We start from the raw sequence: 23,891 nt of genomic DNA, 5'->3' as shown, positions 1-23,891 counted from the left end.
TTGGAGCCAGGTCCACAGATAAAAGAGAATAGATGGGTAAGAAAACAGAATCAAGAGAAGCAGCATCAAGCATTTTGTGTACTCCTTGCCAAACCTGAATAATTAATCTCTATCCCTAAAAATAAATGTGTGGGTTTTTAACCTTTTCACTTCTGTGAATGTCACCCCTCTCTTCAGGCTGGCAGAGTTAACAAGCCATGCAGACTCCAGCTGGGACAGAAAACAGCTGCCCTCCTTCTCAAGGCTTTATCCATTGTGAGCACATCACATCTGTGCTCACGCCCTCCAGCATCTTGTAGTCAACTTCTGACACCTGAAGTCTTTGATTCTATTTTTCTAAAGTAAGGCATAAGCCAAGTTCCAGATAAATAAAGATTAGGATGTCACATCAGTCTGTGATCTCCCATGGTAACTGTATTCCAGATCACACAGATCAAGTGTGTGAAACCTGGAGAAAAGCCTTCTTGGTTGAGAGGGCTGACCTCAGAAAACCTTATCTTATGCAAACAGAGAAATTGTTTTTCTGGGCCTCTTCAAAAAGGGGCAGGAACTCTTTTTTTCTTAAGAAGACCTTTCTACCTTAGTTGCAGTCAAATATCTCCTTAATTTCCCAGTTTATCCTAGCTCACTCTCCTCTCTAAAACAGTATCCCTTCTTCTCCATAATGAGACTGTCAGAGGCATAAAAAGTCAGCAGACCTATGGCTTAAAATTCTGAGACTAAAGGCAGAAGTTGAGTAGTGAAGAGTCAAATGATTTTCTTTCTTTTCAGTTTTCCATGCAAAGCAAAAACTTAAAAATGTCTTTTCCATCCTATGCCATCCATTTGGCATAGTGCTGAGGTAATCTGTCATGAAATATATGGTGCTGCTGGGCCCAGTAGAAGAGTAAATGCATTTCTCCTCTTCACTATTACACACCATTAGAGTTTCTAAAGAACTGGGCAGTAACAGGTTTTCATGTTACTATCCTCTTCTATACATAAGATACTTTTCTGCAGCCACAAGGATAATGGATTATTTATAGATCGTAGAAACTGTCACTCAGGGACCATACTGTATTGTAGAGCATATAGATTCTCCATAATGTAATTACCTTGGGAAAATTGACTTCCGCTTGAAACTCAGAGAAATTTATCTTTATGCTTTAGTGACCTCACTCTGTGACTCTGAGTGGCAGCAGATTCCAATATTTTTTCTTACCTTTCTTTTCCCCCCCAGTCATTTCTGATCACTTCACATTTTAAAGCATTTGGAATAGCTCATTATAAGCCTTAGTATTCCTTATTCCTGCTACTACCAGAAAGCAACTAAACTGCTGATGGGAGTGAAATAGGAAACTATTTTTAAAAAATTCCTACAGGCTTTTAAAAGAAGGAAAACAGCACTGAGTGAAGGGTCCAAGTTGCCCAGCATCCTCTCTCCAGCAGAGACTTTACCTGGATGCCTAGGAAAGAGCAACAACAGAGCAGGCACATTATATTAACAAAGAAGAAAATAATATGGTTTTGAGATCCATGAGTACACATAGTGTCCAGGCACAGGTATGCGTTTATATGAAACAGTCTTACCCAAGGGAGTCTAAATAGGCAAGAAAAAGCATTTTCAGACTTTTATCCAGATGCCTGAAATTTTGTCAAGACTCACTGGTTCCTGTGTTAGTTGTTTTCTTCCAGTTTTCTTTCCTACAAAAGGCTGGAAATGGCAAAGGACATGGCAATTTTAACACATTAGTCTTGCTTCTTTTTAGACTCTGTAGCTTTTACATAACTTGCTTCTAACTAATTTTCTGAGGTTTGATTTTCTTTCTTTTTAATGCAGTGCCAGTGGCAGATATAAAAGCTGTTGTGACTGGGAAAGACTGCCCACATATGAAGGAGAAAGGAGCTCTTAAACAAAACAAGGTATGGTTCTCAAATTGCTATGAACACATACTGTGCAGAACGCAAAGCTTGTCAACTTGACCTTCCCTGAAGTAACACAGGTATTTTTCTTTCCAGCCTGCAACATTTCCATGTATGTATACCCTTTGTTTCCACCTCAGACCATCTGAGTTAAGTTATTGGGACAGCTTAGCCTTCTGTATTCATATTTCATGGCAGATGTGTATTGAGTTACGCCCAGGGCACAACTGGAATTGTCTTTAGTAGTGATGTTTTCTGTGTCTAAAGTAAAGAAGCAATGGCTGTTGGTGCCTACTCCTATATTGTGTCTGATACATAACAAGTTTGCTCCAGCTGTGTTCTCTGATGAAGCCACATTCAGTGAACACATGCCAAAATTGTAATTAATGTCCAGCTGATGATACCTGCAGGTCCAATCAAGTAGAAAAACCACTGCCAAAAAGGCTGTAAGGTAAATCCTGGGCAATTAAGGAGGCATATAAGGATGTGCTTAGCAGTTCATTTGGGAAAAAATGTGTAGAAGACAATATTCAGCTTAAATTAGATTTATACTACCTTTCAGTTTCAGAGCAACAACTGTAAGCTGACAGTAGTACTAAAATTGTGCGGTGCCAGAATCTTGTAGAGTTTTTGTTAGTAAGAATTGTCACCACATCCAGAAGAAATGGAGTTACTAGCAATGTCTGGCATTGTTAGTGGTGAATACCATATTCTATGAGGTATGTTCAGAAATTTTCTACCAGATTGTCTCTCTCACCTTACAAGAAGCCATGAGACTATAATGGTGCTCAGTCTGACCAAGAACAGCACCCTGAGAGATCTGGGAGCCAGATCACAGGTTTTGAATCAAAATTTCTAATTAGTGATACTGAGAAATTTTTTAGTCAGACCAGGAGATTTTGATGGACAAAATAGTGAAGTTAAGAGTTCCTGCTTCAGTACTTTAGATAAAATTGAAAAAGCAGTTCTGAAGGGAGCCATAAAAATTGAGAAGGCCCTTTCAAAACGACATCACACGACTAATTGCATCTTCACAGCTGCAACTTCTCTTTCCTTAACTGTGCTCAGGTGGGCAAAGCATCCTGAGTATTTTTTGAATTTGTTTTCTTACAGAGAAGTTGCTCTCCTTTCAGCCTTGGCTTTACATGGTAGGAAAGGAAAAAGTCAAGTGAGGAAAAAAATCCCAGGAGTATTTTTCCTTGTTGATTTTCTGGGCACAAACACACACACATGAGTACAATAGATTACGTATAACTCCTACCTCATGTTGCAGCTGAACCATCAACACATTTGGCTGGGACATTTATATGATGCATATAAAATATTTTTAGCTCTTCCTTGGCTTAGCACTCATATGTCCACACAAAGGGAAAGATGGAAAGCAGTGGGTGGCAGTGATGGAAATGTGTCATCGTTATGGCGCAGTAATGTCTAGATAGTATTTAATGCTAAATAGAAATGCTGCAGATCAGTTTGTCCTCAGCTCTCAGCATTGCCCCATTTCCTTAGGTAAAATTGCTTGGGACTGGTATAAAATTTCTGGCTGAGAATGGGAAGATCTGGAATTCATAGGTGGCATGGCTGCATCCTTGGATGGAGGCATTCTATTTGTGACCCAGACAACGGCAGTTTTGATGGTTTTACTGTTTCTGATGTGGTGCAGGGGTTTTGGTTTGGTGGGTTTGGGGGTTTTTTTTATTTCCTCAATTCCTTGTTTCTTCCCCTGAGAAGCACAGAATTTTTGAATTAACGTGTCATACCAATCAAACTGTCAGGCACAATATTGCAACTATTTAACTGACATAGGAATAATATGTTATTTGCAGCATTTCAAGTTATATATGGGTTAGGCAATTAAAATTTATAAAAAGGCAGACACAGAATGCAATTCAGCTGAATTTGGTGTATGAAACCTTTCACTTTCTGAAATTTCACAATCAGTGATATATTTTTAAGAGGCCTTTTCATTCTGAGCTTTCTTTGTACATATATAACGTCCACCTCAATTTTATTCATTGGCAGAAAAGAAAATTGAATGGCAGAATGCCATGCTATGAGCATAGCTGGAATTGGCAAAATGTCCATAACAAAGGCTTCAGCATCCCTTCATTTGCCAGCACATGGCCATTGTTCTTTCAGCAGGATAATTTAGAAAGAAATAAGAGTTAAACTGAATTGGAATTTGCATGCATGTGAAGCTGGAAAGATGTGACGGGACCAGATCTGAATCCGTTGTTTGTCTTACTTATGTTTTTTAATTAGGTTTAATTTTTAAATTCATTATTTCTGACTCCCAAGTAGTACCAATGATTTTCAAGGAAATGAAATACATCAGATTTTTCAAAGCCTTCAAAATAAAGCATGACAGAAGAATTAGAAAAAAAAAAAAAAACATGTCCAGACATTTTGAAGAATTCTCCTATCACCCTTCATCTGCTGATGTGGCAGGTTTCAGGCTTTGTGCCTTTTTAGTCAGCTAAAATGGTTCATCCCTGATGAATGAAGCTCCTCTCTTCTCTTCTCTTCTCTCTTCTCTTCTCGTTGAACAAGTTCCCCACTGCTGCCTGTCTAGAGAGTTCTTTGGGGCAGATCTTCTGACTCGGGCAAGCAAACTCAACATGGCCAGGCCTCGGTCTTCAGTAAAGACATGAGTGTTTTGAGCATGTTGAAGGCAGAGAAGGCAGAAAGTAGTGAGGTCATTCCACCTGCATGGGATTGCTTCACCATAGGCACCCAAAATGCGTGTTCATGAAAAATAACTTGTTTCTGGCCTGTGTTGGGGACCACTGGAGACTGGGGGAAAGGGAAGCTCTGGGCATGGGAGAGCAACCTTCCCTTCATACCACCTACAACAGCTTCCCCCACAGAGCTGAATCCAAGGAGTGCTGTTGCAGTCTCTTGTTCTCTGTTTTCAGCACAGCTCAGAAGAGAGGCACGCTGTGGGTCCCAATGCTGTTACCTTTGAGAAGCATCTGGGGAAGGGCAGAGGTCTGACTTGTGGAAGGAGCTAGGAGTGCCAAGGGAGTGAGTTCAGCAACTTGAGGTGCAGGAGGAGGAAAGCAAAACAAAGAAGGAAGGAACAGGTTGGAGGGAATGTGAGATAAAAAGGACCAGAGGGATAGAGAAACAAGTTGAAAAGGCTTGAGGGAAAAATTACAGTGAGAAAGGTTAAGAAGTAGCACAGAGAGAAGAAGAGAAAACTACAGATAAAGACTGACCAGTTTTCACTTAAGAATTGCCAGCTCCTCCTTGACATTGATGGGACTGTAACAAAGCCAGGTGGGGGTCCCTGACAAGTCAGCCAGCTCAACCACTGAGACCACTGTCAGTGTGGAGGGCCAGCTGGCAGCTCCAGCTCCTTTGGCTTCCATTTTCCTTGACAGTTTGCTGTGCATAAAGCAACAGAGATGCTGGCACCTGGAAGCTGTAATTCCAAGCCTTTAGAGTCCAGGGCAGCCAGCAAAGAAACTGACCTGCAGCCAGGGCTGCCAAAACAACACTTTTCCACAGAAAAAGAAGCTTGGTGCCCTTAATGTAGTCCCTTCTCATTCTCTGCCTGACTGGAAATGACAAAACCCTTGACATCCTGACACATTCTTCTTCCAAGCAGAATTTTTTTTTTCCTCTTTTTTCTCTCTTTGAGGTGAAAAAGAAAGTATATTTATTGGGAGTTTCCCAAAGGAAAAAATTGCAGGGGTCAGGCCTGTGGGATTGTTGACCTTCATGAAATTCAGGAACATCACAGTGTAACAGTACAAGCCATTTTTTCAGAGCTACAACCTCAGGGGCATTACTTGGCGTGTTCTGTCAGTAATTTATAACACCGTGGGAGAAGATAATGCCAGGTTCATGTGGGCAGAGGTAGATTTTTTTCTCTAATGAGGGATATCACTCTTAATAAGGTGTGGCTGAGAGACATGCCTACAACACAAAAGGGCCATGTGAGCCTGAGCCATTGGTTTGCTGAGTGCACCAGCACTGTTTGCATTTGCAGCCTCCATGGAGATTCAACACAATGAGGATTTAACATAGCTTTGTCTCCTGTAGCCTTGGCAATACATCAAGTAAAACCTAGTAACTAAACTCAAGGAAAACAGGAACATTTCCCATGAGAAGCCTGATCTCTTATTATCCGAGATTATCCATAAGGATTGCAAGTTTTTTGGTTCAGACTCTGCTCTTAATCATACAACGTCAAAACTAAAAAAGCCCTTACAGAAACCCAAATATACTATGTCTGTCTCAGACCAGGAGCTCAGGGGTAACAATCTAGAGCAATGTTTATGCTGCAGTCCCCAGAGTCAATTCTTCCATTTTAAAACTTAGTGTTGCTGATTTAGGAAGTCGTTCTCCTTTCACCGCTGGCGGTGCAGGGACTGCTGTCAGCTGAGAGTCAGCAAAAGGCTTCAGTGTGAGGGCTGAGGAAGCCAAGGAGCTAAAAGAACGGGACATGTGATTCAGATCATAGTTACAAGTCAGCACTCTGCTGTGTAGCTGGGTCTCTTTTCCACAGTTAATCTATCCCTACTGCCAAGCTTAGATCCTGTGAGATCCTTGTACTGGCACTTGTAGTGATGCAGGCAGAAACCATCCTATGGCAACAGATAGGACAACATCTTAGCATGCTCACTGCTGGCCACTGAAAGAGCAGTGTATATTCAGATTGCCTGGGTTTCCCCATGGGAATTTAACTCCAGGTGACTTTTAGGGAAGGTCAGCACTTTATGAATTCTCCTTGGTATCTTTTACAATTCCAGCTTCAGTGCTTAGGGGAAAAAAAAATGATTGCTTTTTCCTTTCCTGAAATTCCTTTGGGTCTTTAGGTAACTGGCATCGTTTGGCTTGACTGAGGCTGGTGATTCTGGTTCAGATGGAAACAGAATTACAGAAATCTCCTGAGAGTGAATAATTTAATATATTTCCAGCAGTGAAAAGAACATAAGTATATACCAGGATATTCATTGTCCTGACAAGATTTTTAACACAAGGAGTCAAACCTTGCAGAGCTTTGTGAGTTTAATCTATACAAAGTGAAAAAAAACCTGTGAGCCTTCATGAAGAGTTTCTTGCAAGGGTACTATTATTCATTATATTGATTTTAGTCCTCACCATTGCCTAGCTCAAATTTAAACTGAAATGCTAAAGGAATTCATGACCCAGTGGGCCACAGTAAGCACTGAGGTGAGTCGGTTTGTTTTGACTGAAGTAACCGTGGTGGTTTTCTTGCTGGGCCTGTCTCTTGCAGTGGTCTGGTACTGCTGCAGCTCTGGCCAGACAGGAGACTGCCGTAAACTATTTTTCAACTTGTTTTGGGTAATAATGGATAGGAAAGAAAGACAGACCTGAATGTACAGATGCCTCTCTCATGCAGCATTAATATGTGCTTCTTTGTGTTGTTCCAGGAGGTGCTAGAGCTTGCTTTCTCTATATTGTATGACTCAAGTGGCCAGTTGAATTTCATTGCTCCAGACAAGCATGAGGTAAGTCATGTGCAGAGTGCAGAAATTTATTTGAAGTTATCTTAGTTGCTTTAAGGCATCAGATGTCTTTGTAAGAACATAAGAATGGTCATCTTGGCCCAGGATATAGGTCTATCTAAATCAGTGTCATGTCTCAGAACAAACTGACAAATCCAAGGGATTAGTACAGGAACGAGACCTTCTGCAATTTTCTTGCATATCTGAGGCACAGAAGAAACATGTTTTGTATTCCTACATCACAGAGCACATGAAGCTCAAAATTACAGACCAGTATTTCTAAGTCCTCCTGAAATATGAGCTATAGGAAAGAGATATAAGAGAGCTTGGGCAGACCTTGAAGTTCTACAGACCTTGCTCACCATATCCTGATTTCTTGTGGTCTGCTGTACTTCAGACACTAGAGAATTTTTCTGTGTGAACTTTCAACACTGAGAATTTGTACAGCCAAGCTTTCAAAGAATCACTGCCAGCCTCAGTTCATTTTGACAATGCTAGCATAGTCAGGGGTGGTTATACCATAATTGGGTCTCAATTTCAGCCAAAGACTTGTGCTCTCCAGAATGGCATATCCCCTTTTCCTTATTTTCACATTTCTTAAGACCATTCATGACAGCTGATCATAGAAGGCCCCCTGTATTCATTCCATCTCCACAGGAGAGTGTTTTGCAACGGCTTTCACTTGTATAAAGACAGTGTAAATACCAATAGCAAGGATAGCCCCTTCCCTGCTCCCTTCTCTTAGTATAAGCCACAAGGAAATAGAAGATATCATCGCCTTCTGGAATGGGATGGGATTAATTTACCTTAATTGTGTTGAATCATTGGATGTGTTTCTCTCCAAGAAATTTCAAGGAAAGGCTTAGCAGAATGCACTACATTTTTTAAAAAATCCCTCTTGTTTCTAAAGCAAAGAGTTATGTTTCATTTGCACACTTATTTTTAGATATTACATTTGGTCTCAGTTCAGGACCCTGTGCTAAGATGATGAAGAAGTTCACTTTAAATTGAATTATACTGTAGTGTTAAAGTGTGTGAAATTGCTTTACAAGTGAAGTGTATTAGCTGTGCCACTTAAACATTTGTTGTTCTGGACTAAAACCTTCAACTAAATGTTAATTTTAGGAGAGAAGATACAGTTATTCCCATTTGGGTATTTCTGTGGATTAATATTGGAGTGTCATTTTCAAGAATGCTCATTCCAGGGAAGTATTTGCTGGTCAGGTTTCATGTAAGAGAAAAGAGCAGTAGTATCCCAGGCACAATGTGCCACTAGACCTGTAGATCTAAGCAACACATGGTTGTCATCATCCTCTGAACTGAACATGTTTGAGTATTTCTGATATAAATTCTCCAGAAACTGAATTCTAGACTGTTTCAGCTCAGAAGTGCAAATGGTCATGAAAACCAACAATTTTTTCAGCCACTGTATCTCAAATACAGCCTATAGCTAAAAGTGGATTTTAATGGTCCAAATGTTCAAAAGCTGCTGCTGCATCCCACTGACAGGCAGTAGCAGTGAGATGCACTAACCCAATTGCTCATGATTGCGTTAACACACCTTTTATCTTCATATCACTTTTTGGTATTGTGCAGCTTCTTTGAAACAAAATTAATAGGTTCAAAAAAATGGCCAGAGGCAACAGTCTCTGCTGCCACTTGACAGTTCCCAAATGAAAGTTTTTAAAAGGACATCTCACATCCTCTGTATTTTTCCATGGCCTGCAGAAGAGTGAGTTGTGATTAAAGTGAAAAGTACAAGTGTTCAGGGGAAGCACCCACAAGGAAAGGGAAGTAGCATGTTGTGAAGCCCGTGACTCTTCATCAAAGTAGTTGGGGTGCCTGTTGATAGAAGTGCTAGTTTAGCAGCATTGTCAGTTTGTGGTGACATCTCAAGATTCTGAAAGCTTTGTGTGAAGCACCAGCAATGATGTTGGTACATGACAATTTCAGGTCAGACTTGCAGGGCTTTTTTTAAATACTTGTGCAGCCCTTGTGATTGTAGAGTGAGGCTGAAATGTGGGAGTTGAACGTGTCCTAAAAAGAAAAATTGAACGAGGCTCTTAGGATAATTTTGGCTGCAAGGAGCCCTGAAGGTGTCCTGAGTCCAACCTCCTGCTCAAAGCAGGTCAGCAATGAGCTCAGACCAGGTTGCTCGGGGCTGCATCCAGATGGATGAAGCCTGTGCAACCTTTCTAGTTCTTGTCTCCCAAAGTAATTCTTTGATAAAATCTCATTACTGAACCAGTATCATTGAGATTTGGACCTCATTCTAGCACACTTAAGTTTGTGAATTCCCTTAGCCATCTGTTGGAGCTTACTGCTAGCCAGAGGATTCAGTACTATGAGATCACTCCATTGTATTTGTTTTTCATTTAAATACTAATAACTGGTTTCAACTACACAGCAAAAAAAGGTGGATTAATCTTATCCATGATGTTTGACAGAGAAACTGATGAGGGAGGCCATAATTAGGTTTCATTGGAGTTTTATGAAAATGAATCTCGTAAATTAATTTTTCAGTGGTTCTTAGTCTCTTTTGCATATTAAAAAGAAAAAAGCTTCCAAATGAATGCCTCTGTTTTTCCACCATCTCATTAGGATGTCTCTCTCCTCAACATGTGCAGGAGTTTAATTAGGTGCATTTGCCAATATGGAGATTAGAGAGGAAGCCCCCTTTTCCAGGCCATTGCACTCATCAGAGTTGTGCCCAGAATTTGGTTTCTGTGGGCCCTGAATGAGTTATATCTGGAAGAGGAGAGAACTGCAGTTCTGCTTTCTGGCTCTCTGGGATTCCTCCCCAGAGGAAGAGCTGGCCGCGCTCACTGCGCAGGTGATGGACTATTTACGTCAGGGGCTGCATCTGTTGAGAAGGTTCTCTCCTCTCGTGTAACCTGAGCAGAGCCTTTTGCTTTTCTGTTCCTTTCTTCATAATGAATTCAGGGAAAACTCTCCTAGAGAAAGATTTCAAGTAAATCACAGAAGATTATATAGGCTGTTCAAATAGAATTATTTTTCTAGAATAGCTTCTTTCTTTTCCTGCTATTCTGCATTCACTCCAAAAAAATAGCATGCTTTAAAAGTCGTCAGTGGCACACTTTGACAGCCTAGAATAGGCAGGCTAAATTGTTTATTTAGTACTTGTCAGGAGGACAACCTGAACTCTAAAGTCTCTTCTATATAGCTGATCTCATATTAAAGCTGTGGCTTGGCTTGCCCACACCCTGGGTGAAAAAGCTCCCTCTGCTACTGTTTTGTTTCTGACTTAAGTGGGTTGGATTTCACTTTGGATGCTGAAGTGTGCTAACCCATCCTATTTTTGAAAGATGCCCTTTTTCTGCATGAAGAGGGGGGCTTCTCTCTCTTCCTTAAAAATAATCCTCATTTCTGCTGTGGGATGAAGTCAGCCATGGCTATCTTTAAACTCGGCGGCATCATGTAGCAAATGGTCAGCTAAATTTAAAACTCCTTTTTTTTTGGCATGAAATCCAGCAGAAGTATTTGTAAGATAAAAATGCAGTTATGGTTAATTTAATTTTTCTCCTGCAAACTAGGGCACAAGTTCATGATTGAAATCTTTATTTTTAGATGACAGCATTTGAGTACTTCTGTTCATAGTTGAATAAATGGCTTGTAGTAATAAATGAAAGTGACTTATTCAATAGAAGTTGACTCTAGATCACCAATCTCCCTTGAATTTGTTGCTGCTTTTAAATGGTTATTCAGCCCACGTTTATCACAAGCTGTCAGCTGTTGGGAAAGATGGCATCTCCTGTTAAGAAAAAGCTAACAGTAAGGAAAAGGTTTTAGAGGCCAGTTCAGCATTTGCAGCATTAAGTATTATACCCAAGCAGCTTGGCATTTAATTTTCATGAAGGACATAGCATTAACTGATGTAGTTTTCACAAAATGTTATTTTGTGTAAAATAGTGGTAAAGTAGGCATAGTTAAGTGAGACTATCAATTGTAACAGCTTCATGTATAGGAAAGCAAACAATAATAAAAGCAGATAGTACAGGATTTTTACACTGAAAGTCAAGAAGGATTCGGGGGTGGGATTTAGTTCACCTAACTTAAATGTCTTGGAATTAAAAGTTTAGTTAGTGTAAGATAATCAGGCTTTTTCAATAGGTACTGGGAGAGGAGAACGAGAGGAGTGAAGGAGATTTCTCCAGAGGTTCATTGTCCTAAGTTATTGTTTCCTTCTCCAATAATTGCAGAACATTCACTAAGAAGTTTGGAGGAGATGCCAAATTGTCAAATGACTAAACACTGTCATTTTGTTCCATTTAATGGAATGTTTTCCATTTTCTGAGCAGCCCAGTGAAAGCCTTCCTCAAGATCTGAGCTGATAAAATATGGTTGCATCAACCATATTTTAGGTCTCTTTGTAAGTCCCCATGGGAGCAGTAACTGTAGAGGACCAGACCAGACAAGGAGTTTGTGTATGAAAAGTCTATTAATGAGAGTTTTTATCCTTTTCCTGTGCAGTATTGTGTATGGACCGATGGTTTGAACGCCCTCCTTGGGAAGGATATGTTGAGTGACCTAACACGGAATGACCTGGACACGCTGCTCAGCATGGAGATCAAGCTACGCCTCCTTGACTTGGAAAATATACAAATCCCAGATGCTCCCCCACCTATCCCAAAGGAGCCCAGCAACTACGACTTCGTTTATGACTGTAACTGAGGCAGTCACTGAAACTTGCTCTGAAACTGGAAATACATTATAACTGGAGAGATATTAAAAAAAAAAAAAAAAAAAAAAGGAGAGTGTGAGGAAAAAAAGAAACCCACTTTTGCACCTTGTATTTTGGCTTTGGGGAGGGATGTAGAAACACTTGCATTCCTCCCTGTTCCCTGCATCCCTTCCTTCCCCATTCCCATCTTCCCCATTGCTCATCCAAATCCACATTGCTTTAATTAACTTGTAATTGCAGGCCATTGGCCTTGCTTAAGGCAAAGACTGCCACTAAGAAGCAACCCTCCTGAGGACTTTTTATACATTTTTAATACTGGAATAGACATTCTTAACTAAAGGACGTTGTTATCAAACTGCATGCCTGTGAAACCCACTTGGCAGGGCAGAGGCTTTAACTGGAAGGAGGAGGGAGGTAGGGAGCAAAAGCAGCTACTGTAAGCAGAAGATTTCCCCAGACACTCACAAGAGTCTGCTCACCACCGAATCCAATGTGATGATGAAATTGGTTAACTGCTTCCCAGTGCTTGCACCATCCGTCACTGCCATCATTCTCTCCACCGTCATCTCAGCTTTTGCCTCCAGCCTTCACCCAACCGATCGGCTCCCAGGATGGAAACTCTGCAGGTTTTTGCTGTACCATACGCTGCAATGCTGCAACAGCTTTTAACTTCTTTTCCTCCCAGCTCTTACGATAGCCTCACACTAGCAGATCACTCGCACAAACCGTGTATGAAGCCACTAGTGTGTCCCATTCCTGTAGCGTTCCCTGAGCCTCAGTTGCCTCCGAAATTGGCTTGTTGCTATTTGAAGTGATTTTTATTTCCTTGGTCCAAAGTTCAACAGTAATTTTCACAAATTAATTACAACTGCCAAACATCCAGGTTTACATCGTTGTCATTGCTACAGTGTTAGAAATTTGCAAGGGATTTTTTTTGTACGGGTTCTAATTTTTTATTTTATTTTGCCAAACAAATATATTTAATGAAAACTAATTTCATTGTGAGTACTTTTGGGGAACAATATTTTTACTTAATTTCCATTTGGAACATTTGCCCTGAAGGGAAAATAACACTGTTCCCTTCAACTTCACTGTTGAATAAAAATCTGAGTTGTGATGATTCCCGGGACTTTGTTTTTTTTCTGAAGTTGTCTTTTATTCCTTATGGTTCCTAGGAATTCTGAACTGTTTAGTAAAAAGAGGAGTGGGAAGACTTTTCTTATCTGCATCTGATTTAACTTACTTGTTTGTTAGTGGTGACAAGGATGAAATGCATCCAGAGATCTCCATTGCCATGGTTACATGAGCCTTCCTGTGAGAAGGGCCCTTGTGAAATCCAAAATCCGAGCATACTGATGTGCTCACGGGTCAGTTCAAGGCTGCTGCCTTTCCTGTGTTTCGCTGGGGCAGCTGTTTTTTTGCTGCATTTCCATTTTCTCCATTGAGAGTGTTTATGGCTGCAGCAAATTGGTATTAGGAAGGTTTGAGCTTTGCAGGATAGATTCCCTCTATCCTCATGTTTTTTCTAGGTATTTCACTAAGTCCAATTGCAAGTCTGAGTCTAGAGGAACCTGCCAGCTCTTTTCCTCCCAGTGAACATGCTGAAGACAGATGTTTATCAGTGTAAGTTTCTTCCCTGCTCAGACCCAGCTGAAAAAGCTGGTAAAGGGGTTTTATCAGAACTTGTGCTAGTGAGAAACCCAGAAGCTGGTTCCAGTTCTGACAGTCATAGAAGTTCTTAACTGAGGTGGCCTTTGCGCCATCCAGATGGCTCTGGGGAAAACATCCTGACTGGCCTCACACCAGTAGAGGAGAGAATTGACGTCCTGCAGGTGCAACAAAAAGGAAGATAATGAGAACATTGTGTGAATGCAAGCATCAAAGTCCCAAGGAAGGTGCCTTCCTGAAGCTGTGCAGTATTTGATGAATGCCCTAATGTAACAATAGAAGATATAAGTTGGTTTTGGTGGTAATGGATGATAAAGTAAGTTAATTAGAGAGACTGAGTTAAACTCTGGAGGGAAAGGTTATGGTGAAGTGGGGCCTCAGAAGAAGTTTGGTCTTAATGAGAACAGAGATGTACAACATGAGTTGTGGGAGTTTGAGATGGTTTATTCTCCAGAGCTTTCTCAGACTATAGCAAAGGTAGTCATGGTCAGGAAATAGTGGAAGCAAAGGCACTGCCTACCACAGGGGATTTTTAAGGGGTCCCAGGGGCAAGGGATGGAGGAAGGAACATATTTCTCTACCAGATGCTGCCTCTTAACTTCATGCAGATAGAACTTGGAGCAGAACGGAGAGCCTGAGTTGTTTTAATTACCCTGACCCAGCTGGATTTGCTTTTTACTTACAGATTTCATACTTGGTGCTTCAGATGGGTATTGCTCTGCTGGCAAAAGAAACACCTTTCACTCCTAAGCTGTAAGAGCCAAACACACTGCCAGCTCAGCAGCACTCCAGTGCTGTGGTCTCAGCAGGCAGGCATCTGCGTGAAAATCAGAGAGGAGCAAACAAACCCCTCCTCCAGGGGACAACTTGAGCAGGAGATAAAGGTTAGACTTGCCTCCTCCACTAAGGTGAGTGCCCTTAATTCCACCCCAGGAACCCAGGGGACTGGTGGGAGGAGAGCTGGCAACCCAGCCCTCTGTTTCTACCAACAGCTTGTGCCCATCCACACGACACTGAGGCACACCAACACCACTCAGGCAGCGTGGGGCTCTTGAGCATGAATAGCTGGGAGCCCTCTCCTTCCACAGCAGGTGCCACAGCCCCTCTGTCCTGCCCTGGGACTGCACAGGGTGGGTGCAGCCTGACCAGGGGCATCCCGGGCCAGATGGATACACAGCACTGCTGCGTGGCTCTGTCTCACTGCTTCCCGCAGCCCTGCTTTGCAGGATCCCCAGCTCCCCACATGGCCTGGCTCTTTGTAGGGGTTATGCACAGTGTGGGATGGTCACATGAGCAGGAATGCTAAATTTGTATCCACCACCCTGCCATAAGAAAGAAGAGGCTCAAGAGATGCGTTGGCGTAATAGCCCTTCCAGCTATTTTAGCAGCACTCCCACAGCAACCTGCAAGGCTGTGGTGCAAAAGAAGAATCTTGCCTTCGGTTTTTGGAGCTGTCATACAAGCTCACTTTGTCACTATGAAATTTAAAACAACAACAAAAAAAAAAAAGGTAAATGATGAAGAAATATCCCGCTGCTTCCCATTCTTTAAAAAAAAAAAGAAATTGAGGATGAAAATGGCAAATTCATTTGCTCATGCTGTTGTGTTCCGGAAAAGCTTTTAAATCTTCACATTCAAGGAGATGCAGCAGGAAAAAGAACTGCTATTGAAGTTTCTTGTATAATTTCAAAACATTAAGTGGGTAATTGCTTGGAAAAGCCATAAAGGGGAGAGAGAACAAAAAAAAGAATCAGTCTAATTTTAGCTACTGTTTTGGAAATGACTTTGCTTTTGAAAGTTAATATATTCTTTTACCAGAAAACTTGAATCAAGTAAAATACGTATCTTCTTAAGTCAACTGCTTGCTCTACTTGTAAGGACAAGGAGAAGAACAGCAATTCTAACTAATCCTGTACAAAGCAAGCTATGTGTCAGAGAAACAGGGCTTTTCTTACCATTTTTTCAGAAGCCTTTCTTTTTTCAGTATGGAGAACTATTTCATTAAACCCTTCATAAAGAAATAACATCCTCATGCCAAGAGGCAGGTAGGTGCTGACTCTCACTTGGGTTGCAAAATGACAGTGCAAGATCCTGATTACTTCATTTGTGAAATCCTCTTGTGTCTTCACACCCTACCCAGAATTGCATTTTTCTTGCCTGGGGTGTTTGTCATCAATGTCACATCAATGAGAATGTGAAGGCTTGCATGGAAACCTGGTGGGACCCACTGCCCAGAATCTCTGTCTTCTCTGGCAGACAGCTGAAATGCAAGGGAGCCCTGCATCCCCTCAGCAACCCTGTAGGCCACCAGCTGCATTCCCACAGCCTCTGGCCAGCTCTCAAAAGAGGGAGAGGTGAAAGAAGGAAAGAAACACACTACTGTCAGGAGAAGAGGGAGAGAGGAGCATGGGCATGAAATGCCCCTGATTGCATCTGCCCTTTGGTTGTTTTTTGTTACATTGGACTCAGAGGTGCCTCTGATGCATCCAGCTCTATAGTGATTCAAGCTGCTAATCCTGAGCAACAACCAGCAAGGAAGATGCTGGGAGCAGGAGGACACTCTTATACTGCCATATCCCCCCTGCTCTCTGTTTTGTTGCTGCTTCACTGACAAGTAAATAGAATTAGCTTCACTGTCATGTGAAAGGCATTCATCTGAGGGGTACAATAAGATTAGTGTGAGATTTTACTCCCTTCTTGCTCCATTCTTCTTCAGATTTAAGAAGAGATTATAAATCCGGCCCTTATTGACCTGGGGATGTCTTAGCTGTCTGGAATACGAAGTGTATGAGCCCTTCCCTTAGAGCATCCTCAGGGAAGTAAAGGTAAAATCCCTGCAAACTCTGGAGAGCATTCATAGGACAGCGTTTTTGTCACACTGCTGGCTGAGCTGTCATTGCTTTCCCCACAGCTGGATAAATCAGGATGAGACTTGCTCAGTGCTCCCTCCCTCCCTAGATGATAATTGTATTTGAATATTAAACAGCCACATGGCTTAAGCAAATTCCCTGATTAACAAAGCACTTACCTATGCAGCAAAGATGCTTGATTTCAGTTTGATAAACAGGCACCTAAATTTAGGTAAGTGCTCATGGACCAAGCTAGATCAGTGCCTGTGTAAGCAGGAAGGCAATTTTACCTATTACTGAGACTTTGCTATATGCTCAGAGGCTATGCAAATAATGACTTTTCTGTCTGCTTTGTAATTGGATTGTGTACCTCTGGTCACTGCAAGAGACTGAACAGGATGCTGTCTGATTATTCCACATCACTCCAGCTGCTTCATGCATCTTTGGAACTTAAAACAGCAGTTAAAGAACTGAAACAGGAGCCCTTTCTGGATGAAATCAGGCTGAAACTTGAGAGGAGAGTGGCATTAAAAGCACAAGTTGTCTTAGGGCAAGACTAGGCATAAAATGGATATTGGGAGAGCCATGAATTTTGATAGTAAGGTGATTTCAGAGTGCTGAGTCAGGGAGTGCTGTCCTGCAGCAGCCTCCTGAGAGCAAGGTTAAAAAGTACAGGAGACCATTTCAAACTCATTTAATGGCATATATTTACTCTTTATTTTCACTTCTTGCTTGTGAAGCTTCAAGGGAGACCTTGAACATCACTGAAGAGCAGAGCTGGTGATGCTTAGCTTGCAGGGACACACACAGGGCAAAGGAAACAGCTCAAAAGCCATCCCTCTCCAAGCAGAGAGGCTGGTGTTGGAAGTAGAAGAATTTTCTGAACTGATGTGGTTTTTCAGTAAAGAGTTTCTCAGTTTTACTGTAGGCACCTCAGTGGAGGTGCTGTGTGGAGAACAGCAGCTGTTGTGGTTTTATTGTCTCTTGGAAGGGCCAAACAAGCTTCTTCATGTTGGGAGGCTCTTGTAAACCCTCTCTCATTCTATTTACCTCTTGTTCATAGATGTTTCCTATAAGATGTGACCTATGGGACAGCCACAAAGCTGAGAACCCAGTGCTGTGTGCTCCAAGCAGGATGCTGGCTGTAGTTTCAGCCCAGGGAGGGTATGGCCACAACACAGCAGTGCATGTAGAGGAGAGGGGAGGGAAAAGAGATGCTTAATAGAATTTTGCCAAGGAATGAAGCCAAAGGCAGGCTTTCTTTCCTGTGACATTTAAGAATCTGTCTTGAATGACTTTATTTCAGTTGTCATTAGAGGATTCTGCAGCCTGATTGAGTGCCACAGTTAAATTTTCCCTTGATGAAACCTCATGAGTCTAATTTTAATATTGTCAGCAACATGGTGTTCAGCTTAAACTGATTATGTTTTGGGATTCCTCTTGGTTATCATGAGGGAGAGGGAGGCTGGCTGTCTTTTGTTTAATAAGTGGCAGCATTTTTTTATGAGGTATGTCTGTATCTTCTTGGTTTCTCTTGAAAGGCCTCAGGTTTAATATCCCCTTCCCAACCACCTTCCCCGAGGGACAAATGTACCCTGGAGATCTTTGCTGTCCCACCAGCAGGCCGTGCTCATGTGGGAGGCTGAGCCTGTGGGACTTCATTCCCTGCCAATTAACAAGGGAGTCTGTATTGTCAGGGTAGTTTTGGAAGAAGTCAGGAGCAGCCATGGAGGAATTTGCCTGGCTTCAAAGCAAGTTTTCTATATATCATCTTCAAATGAGGACAGTGGGGATGAGGGCACAGTACATTGTGCAAAGCTGCTGACTGCTTGCATCTTTCCCAGAGGAAAATGGCTCATCCTGGGTTTTCCCAGGCCATAGCTTCCCTCTTTCCCCCCATCAAGCAGCAGAAGCCTGGTGCATTTGAAAAGGCTTGGAGATGCGAGCAGAGAAACATGTGAAAGGTTTCTTTGCCAGGAGTATGACATTTAAAGAGCACCAGTAGAATTATTTTGGGTGCTTTTCACCTGCACATGTTCCTTCATTAACGATACCCTCAGTCAGTCTCTGACATTCCTCAAAGCCCTGGGTTCTCCTTTCTGTCCCCAGTCCAGGGGGCGTGCAGTGATACCTTACACAAGGTATACCTTACCCTTTTGTTTATCCCAAATAGTCAAAGTACAATCCAGCCAAGCTGGTTCCCACATAAACCTTCATCTCACACTCTTGGTTCTCTTCATTCCAGCACGGTCTGAGGTCCATCGAAACCTGAGGTGTTAAAATGGACTGGTGTGCAGGTGGCTTCTCCAGCTTCTCATTAGGTTGTTTTCAGCCAGAGATTTTCCTTCAGTGAGGACATTTACGAACTCTTCATAAAACCACTGCTGAGCCTCCAGCTTCTCATGAAATCTGGCAGCTCACAGGTGGATGCATGCACACAAACATGCATAGGCACACAAAGGAGGCAAGTGCCTCAGTTCCCTTTCTCCAGGAAACAAGCCTGAAATAAGCTCATTTACAGTGTGGCAGTGTTGGATGTTCAAGGAGGCAGCATCCAGGTGAGAGGGGATGGAGAATATCAGAGCTGATGGCAGCTGTCATGTTTGTGGGGCTGGATGGGACAGGATGTGAGGAGGGGAGGTTGGAGCAACATGAATATCCAGCCAGCTCCCCACCAAAAATATTGTATATCTGCATAATATTATATAATATTGCTCAGCCCAAAGATGATGGGAGGATAGCAACCTTATTTTAGATTTTGAATGTTATTATTATTTTGAACCCTGGCTATTATGCCTTGTGGAAGTGCCCTGTTTGGATGGGTGAGATGCATCACTGTGTTTTCATCACCCTGAGTCCACTGGAAGAAGCAGCACAGTGCCAGTGTGGGTGCTCCACCCAGCAGAAGGGCAAGGGGAGCACTGGGGTAATGCTGAGCTGGCCAGGAAAGTGGCAGTGGGTTTGTTGGAAAATGCCACTGAAGGAAGATCTAACACACACAAAAACTGTGTGAATTTAGCTGAATCACTGATTCAGCTCTTTGGTTGTTTGTAAGAAAAGTAAGAAAAACTGAGAAGCTCAAGTGACTGAAATTTCCTGCTCAGCTACTTTTGGAGTGTCCCAACTGGGTCAAGGTTCTTCTGAAAATAATTAGTGTTTCAGAGCCCTTTTTTATTTCTAAGATTTAAAGTGCCATTAAAAGTTGGAATCAAAACTAAATGTTAATTTTTATTTTTTCGCTTTTTACTAGAAGTTGGTTTTTTTTTTTTTCCCAAGTCAATCTGCAGCATTTTTGATACCCTCCTTTGATCAGAAATTCTGGCCTTGGTGCAGCTCCAGAACCTCCATCACCAAACCTGCATGGCCTGAGGAAAACTGTCCCACCTGGCCTTGTAAGTAATTCATGGCAGAAAGGGACACAGAACAGCTCCATCAATTCATACAGAATGAATGGCAGTATTTTCACCTAAATACATTTCTAATATGAAAACAGCAGTCCAAGTCCCTGACTATTGTAGCATACACAGGACTAGTTGCAGCCATGAATCAAAGCAAATCAAAGGAAAAAAAAAAAAAAACAGGAAAGCAAGTAGCAATTGCCTTCATTGGTTTGGTTCGATTTTAATCAAACCCAAGTCACTTTTAAATTTCCAGAATTGAGGAGGCTACTCAGCAATGGGCTTCTGAAGACATATTCTTGAATTAAGCTTATTAGTCAAGTGACTATCACATGTTCCTTCAAATCACCCAGTCTGGAAGGAAAAAAATAAAAAAGAAAGCGTTGTGGATTTAATCAATTTGTTCATGCAGAGCAAAGAAATTAAGCACAGCCAGCAGCAGCACTGTGGTCAGCCTGGACCTGGGCACAGGTTCCCTGCAGGCAGTCGTGTCTGCCCCAGGATGAGCATCAATAGCCTGAACTGCAAAGCAAGCCCTGGCAGCAGGGAATGGTCACCTGCAGTTTTCGAGCACTTCCCACTGTGCAGCTTCCCAGAGGTTTGCACAATGACAGGCAAGCCTGTCAAGCAGGCAGGAGGTGTAGCAGGAGCACTGCCTTCTTCTCACAGTTTGATGAGCCTTGATAGACCCTCGATGCTGAGTTTTGCAGGGACTGAGCAGGGGGCTGCTCCAGCACCCTTGATCAAAACTTGATCCCCCCACCCAGAGGCACTGGCAGGTATTGTGGCATGACGCCTTGCTGGAGGGGTGCTCCAGAGGAGGCAGTCTCCATGGCTTTGCACCCTCTGCCCAGCATGCAAATTCCTCCTTGAGAGCTGAAAAAAGTGTCTTTGCCTTTTGGGAGCCATCTCCAGGCACTTGATGGCTCCCCAGTGGTGCTGCTGAGTGGGGCAGCTCTCTAGGAAAGTCATCTTTGGGGAGCAAGCAGTTCCTGATGTTGCCAGCATCCCTATGGTGTGTGAGCTCTTCACACCCCATGCCAGGTGCAGGAGATTAAAGGTGGCTCCTGTGCATCCCATCATTGCTGGATGGGGCTGAAGCTGTGCTGTCCACACTGTGAAGAGAAGGCAGGCAGGTTTGGAATTGCTTGTTGGCCAAGTTCCTGATGGCAATGAGTACCTTAGTGCTACTCACACCACCTTGTCTTCCTAGCAGCAAATCAGGGCGCCCAAAGTTCTGTAGGAGCACAATTTTATGCTATGTACTGAAAAAGAAAAATATTATGGTATGGTAAGAGGAGAATTTTTAGATGTTCCCCATTTATTAATGGGTTCATAATTCTCTTGCTGACAGATTAGTGCATTAAAAAGGCGTTTTGCAGCATCTTGAACATGCTAGTGAAAGCCCATTTCCATTGGCCCCCTTTATAGTTTTCCAGCTTCTGAAATCTACCACAGACTTCTATGAGCAGCCCTCCCTGTCTCCCAGGGTTGTTTGGTAATGTTCTGTGTCTTTTTCCAGCACACACAATCTCTTTTTGGGAGATAGGTAAGCTTATCTTCAAGAAAAGACCTGCATTAGTAAGGTAAGAGAAGATTGGATTCTACTATTGGAATGAAGATAATTAATATTCATCTCTGAAAGACAGAGGTGGATGTGAGGATGATAAAACTGGTGTGCAAGACTGGAGAAACTGGTGCTGAATAACTCATGAAGAGGATCCTGGGATTTAGTAATGACATTGGGAAATTTAATTTCTTGCATGAACCGTTCCCTGCAAACAGAGAATAAGGTCCCATCAATTCCCCCTGGTATGAGCACAAAGAATAGCACCCAGCAGTCTGTCACACTTGGGACAAATGCAGGATTAATATTGTGGTTTGTGTTGGCCTGTGCCATGCCTTCCTCATTGTCCCCTGAATCTCCAGGGGATGGGAATGTCTTATTAATTAATTCTCTTAATTCAAGCACCTGTGACTGATTTATACTCAGTCTAGGGTCTGATCCTGCAGGGCAAGAGCTGACTTTGGTGAGGTGCACTGCTTTCCAAATCCCCAGCAGAGGAAAATTACTGGATTTTATGCTGAAACAGAAGCAGCGAGAGTATTTGGAAAACCTCTGCTGGTTTTTCCCCAGTGCAGCTAAGGCATGGCATTTGTTACTCATTGGTGCTACAGACTCACAGCTCAGCCAAAATTCACCTTCTAGGGATGTATGGTTGCTTGGTTTCATCCATGGGTGACAGCATGATCTGGAAGAAGAGGGGAGAAAATGAAGTCAGGAGGCGAAGGGGATTTTGCTGTTCAAGGAGGCAGGGGATGAATCATCCTTCTCACAGAGATGTGGTCTTTTGCCAAAGGCTTCAGCTGGTCCCCACCAGCTCTTTCAGCTTGGTGTGCTCTGTCCTCAGCTCTGCTGCAGTGGCCAGCCTGCTTCTAATGCAGGAAACAGTTTGTCCTGGGAACAGTCCTAGCAAGGGCATGCAAGCCCACATCAAGGGCAGGCTGACATTGTGGCCTCATGGCTCTCTTTCAGGTGGTACCACAGCACGGGGTTACACCTGGGAAGGTGAGGGGCCAAGCAGTGGACACACAAATGGAGCCAGCAGCCAGGGTTTGGTGGTCCCTGGACAGAGAGGTCAGTAGGTGTGATGGATAGGCCATCCAATGGGTCACAACACCTTTCCCACCCGCAGCTGAATCACCAAAGAAAAAAATGTACTCAAACAATCAGGCAATATTTTAAAATGAACATTTACAATAAGCCCTTGTCCTGCTGAGATATTTTTCTTTGGTCAAAGGGGAAAAAGAATGTGCTTCCTTTTTTTTTTCCTTTCCCCATAAATGTGATAGAAGAAATGTCTTTCCAGATAGGAGTCTTTTCTGCCAGGATGTATCTCGTGTGTGTGCATGCATGCATACCCATGGAATTTTCCTTTGAGAAAAAAAACAGACAGTAATTCTGCCTGTCTCACTGCCCATCTCTAAAAATGCTGAAATCAAATATTTATGTTACAGCAGGATTGCTCAGTGGTGTGTCCCAAGTGCTCCAAGCAGAAGTGAGCAGCTTTAAGGAATGGTGGAAGTCTTAGCTATCTGTGTACTGGGAAAATGAAGCATTTGGGTAAATATAATATATGGCTTCTGTTGGAGAAGTTATTCTCTCTGAGAAATGCCTTATAAGAGAGCTACAATGCGAGGGGAAGCTCTAAACATGTGTGCTCCCAGATGGCTGGAGTGGAAAGGCAGAAAGTGCCACTGAGAAGGCTGAAGACTCACCACTCATGCCCTGAAGGCCACTGTTACCATCTGAGTGACCACACTATGCCAAGAAGAGCAAAGTACAGAATTAAGGTAAGAATGGAATGATTCCATGACATACAGATTTTATAGGCAGTGTCATTCAGCAGGTCAAATTTTAATTAAGTCTTGGGTCGTGGTATCCCTGCTATTCAGTATTTTAAAATTTGCCAGATCTTTCTGGGAGCACACAGCTGCAAATCATGCTGGTTTGTTCCTCCTGTAAGCAAATCCAAAACAGCACCTCAGACAGCCCATATTCGCCTGTGTCCTCCTTTATCTTGCTGAGAGGAAGGGACTGATTCATTTTTACCTGTGTACTGTAATCTCACAACATCAGATAAGCTTTTCTCACACCACCTGCTCTGGGGGGGTTAAACCACCTTGAGACAGCCTAAATGACAGCTCAGCAGCAGTGTGCAGGAGGCGCCCACACAGCCCACATCTCTAGGGCAAGAGAATGCACCTCTGGCATTGTCTCCTGGGAGCTACAGCTAAGCATGGAGGAGCTGTTGTGGTACAAAGCATCCTCCCTCTTGCATCCTTGGTAGAATTGCTTGGCGTCTTCTGAGGAAAACAGACCCTTAGTGCTAAG

At 42.6% G+C, this 23,891-nt stretch overlaps 1 protein-coding gene across 6 annotated transcripts in view; it reads left to right on the top strand.

Moving 5' to 3' along the window:
• Nucleotides 1–13,201, top strand: part of ELMO1 (engulfment and cell motility 1) — a 316,899-nt gene extending 303,698 nt beyond the window's left edge. For all 6 annotated transcript variants that reach the window (XM_063157015.1, XM_063156989.1, XM_063157023.1 and 3 more), the window contains 3 exons: nt 1,820–1,902; nt 7,305–7,382; nt 11,871–13,201. In XM_063157015.1, coding sequence (XP_063013085.1) covers nt 1,820–1,902; nt 7,305–7,382; nt 11,871–12,071 — 362 coding nt within the window. In that variant the 3' untranslated portion in view covers nt 12,072–13,201. The remainder of the gene's footprint in view (nt 1–1,819; nt 1,903–7,304; nt 7,383–11,870) is intronic.
• The last annotated feature ends 10,690 nt before the right edge of the window (nt 13,202–23,891 follow it).

Source organism: Melospiza melodia, chromosome 1 (genome assembly GCF_035770615.1).
Source record: "Melospiza melodia melodia isolate bMelMel2 chromosome 1, bMelMel2.pri, whole genome shotgun sequence".
NCBI lineage: Eukaryota > Metazoa > Chordata > Aves > Passeriformes > Passerellidae > Melospiza > Melospiza melodia.
The sequence above is the reverse complement of the archived record's forward strand: the minus strand, read 5'-3'. Positions and strand labels throughout refer to the sequence as shown.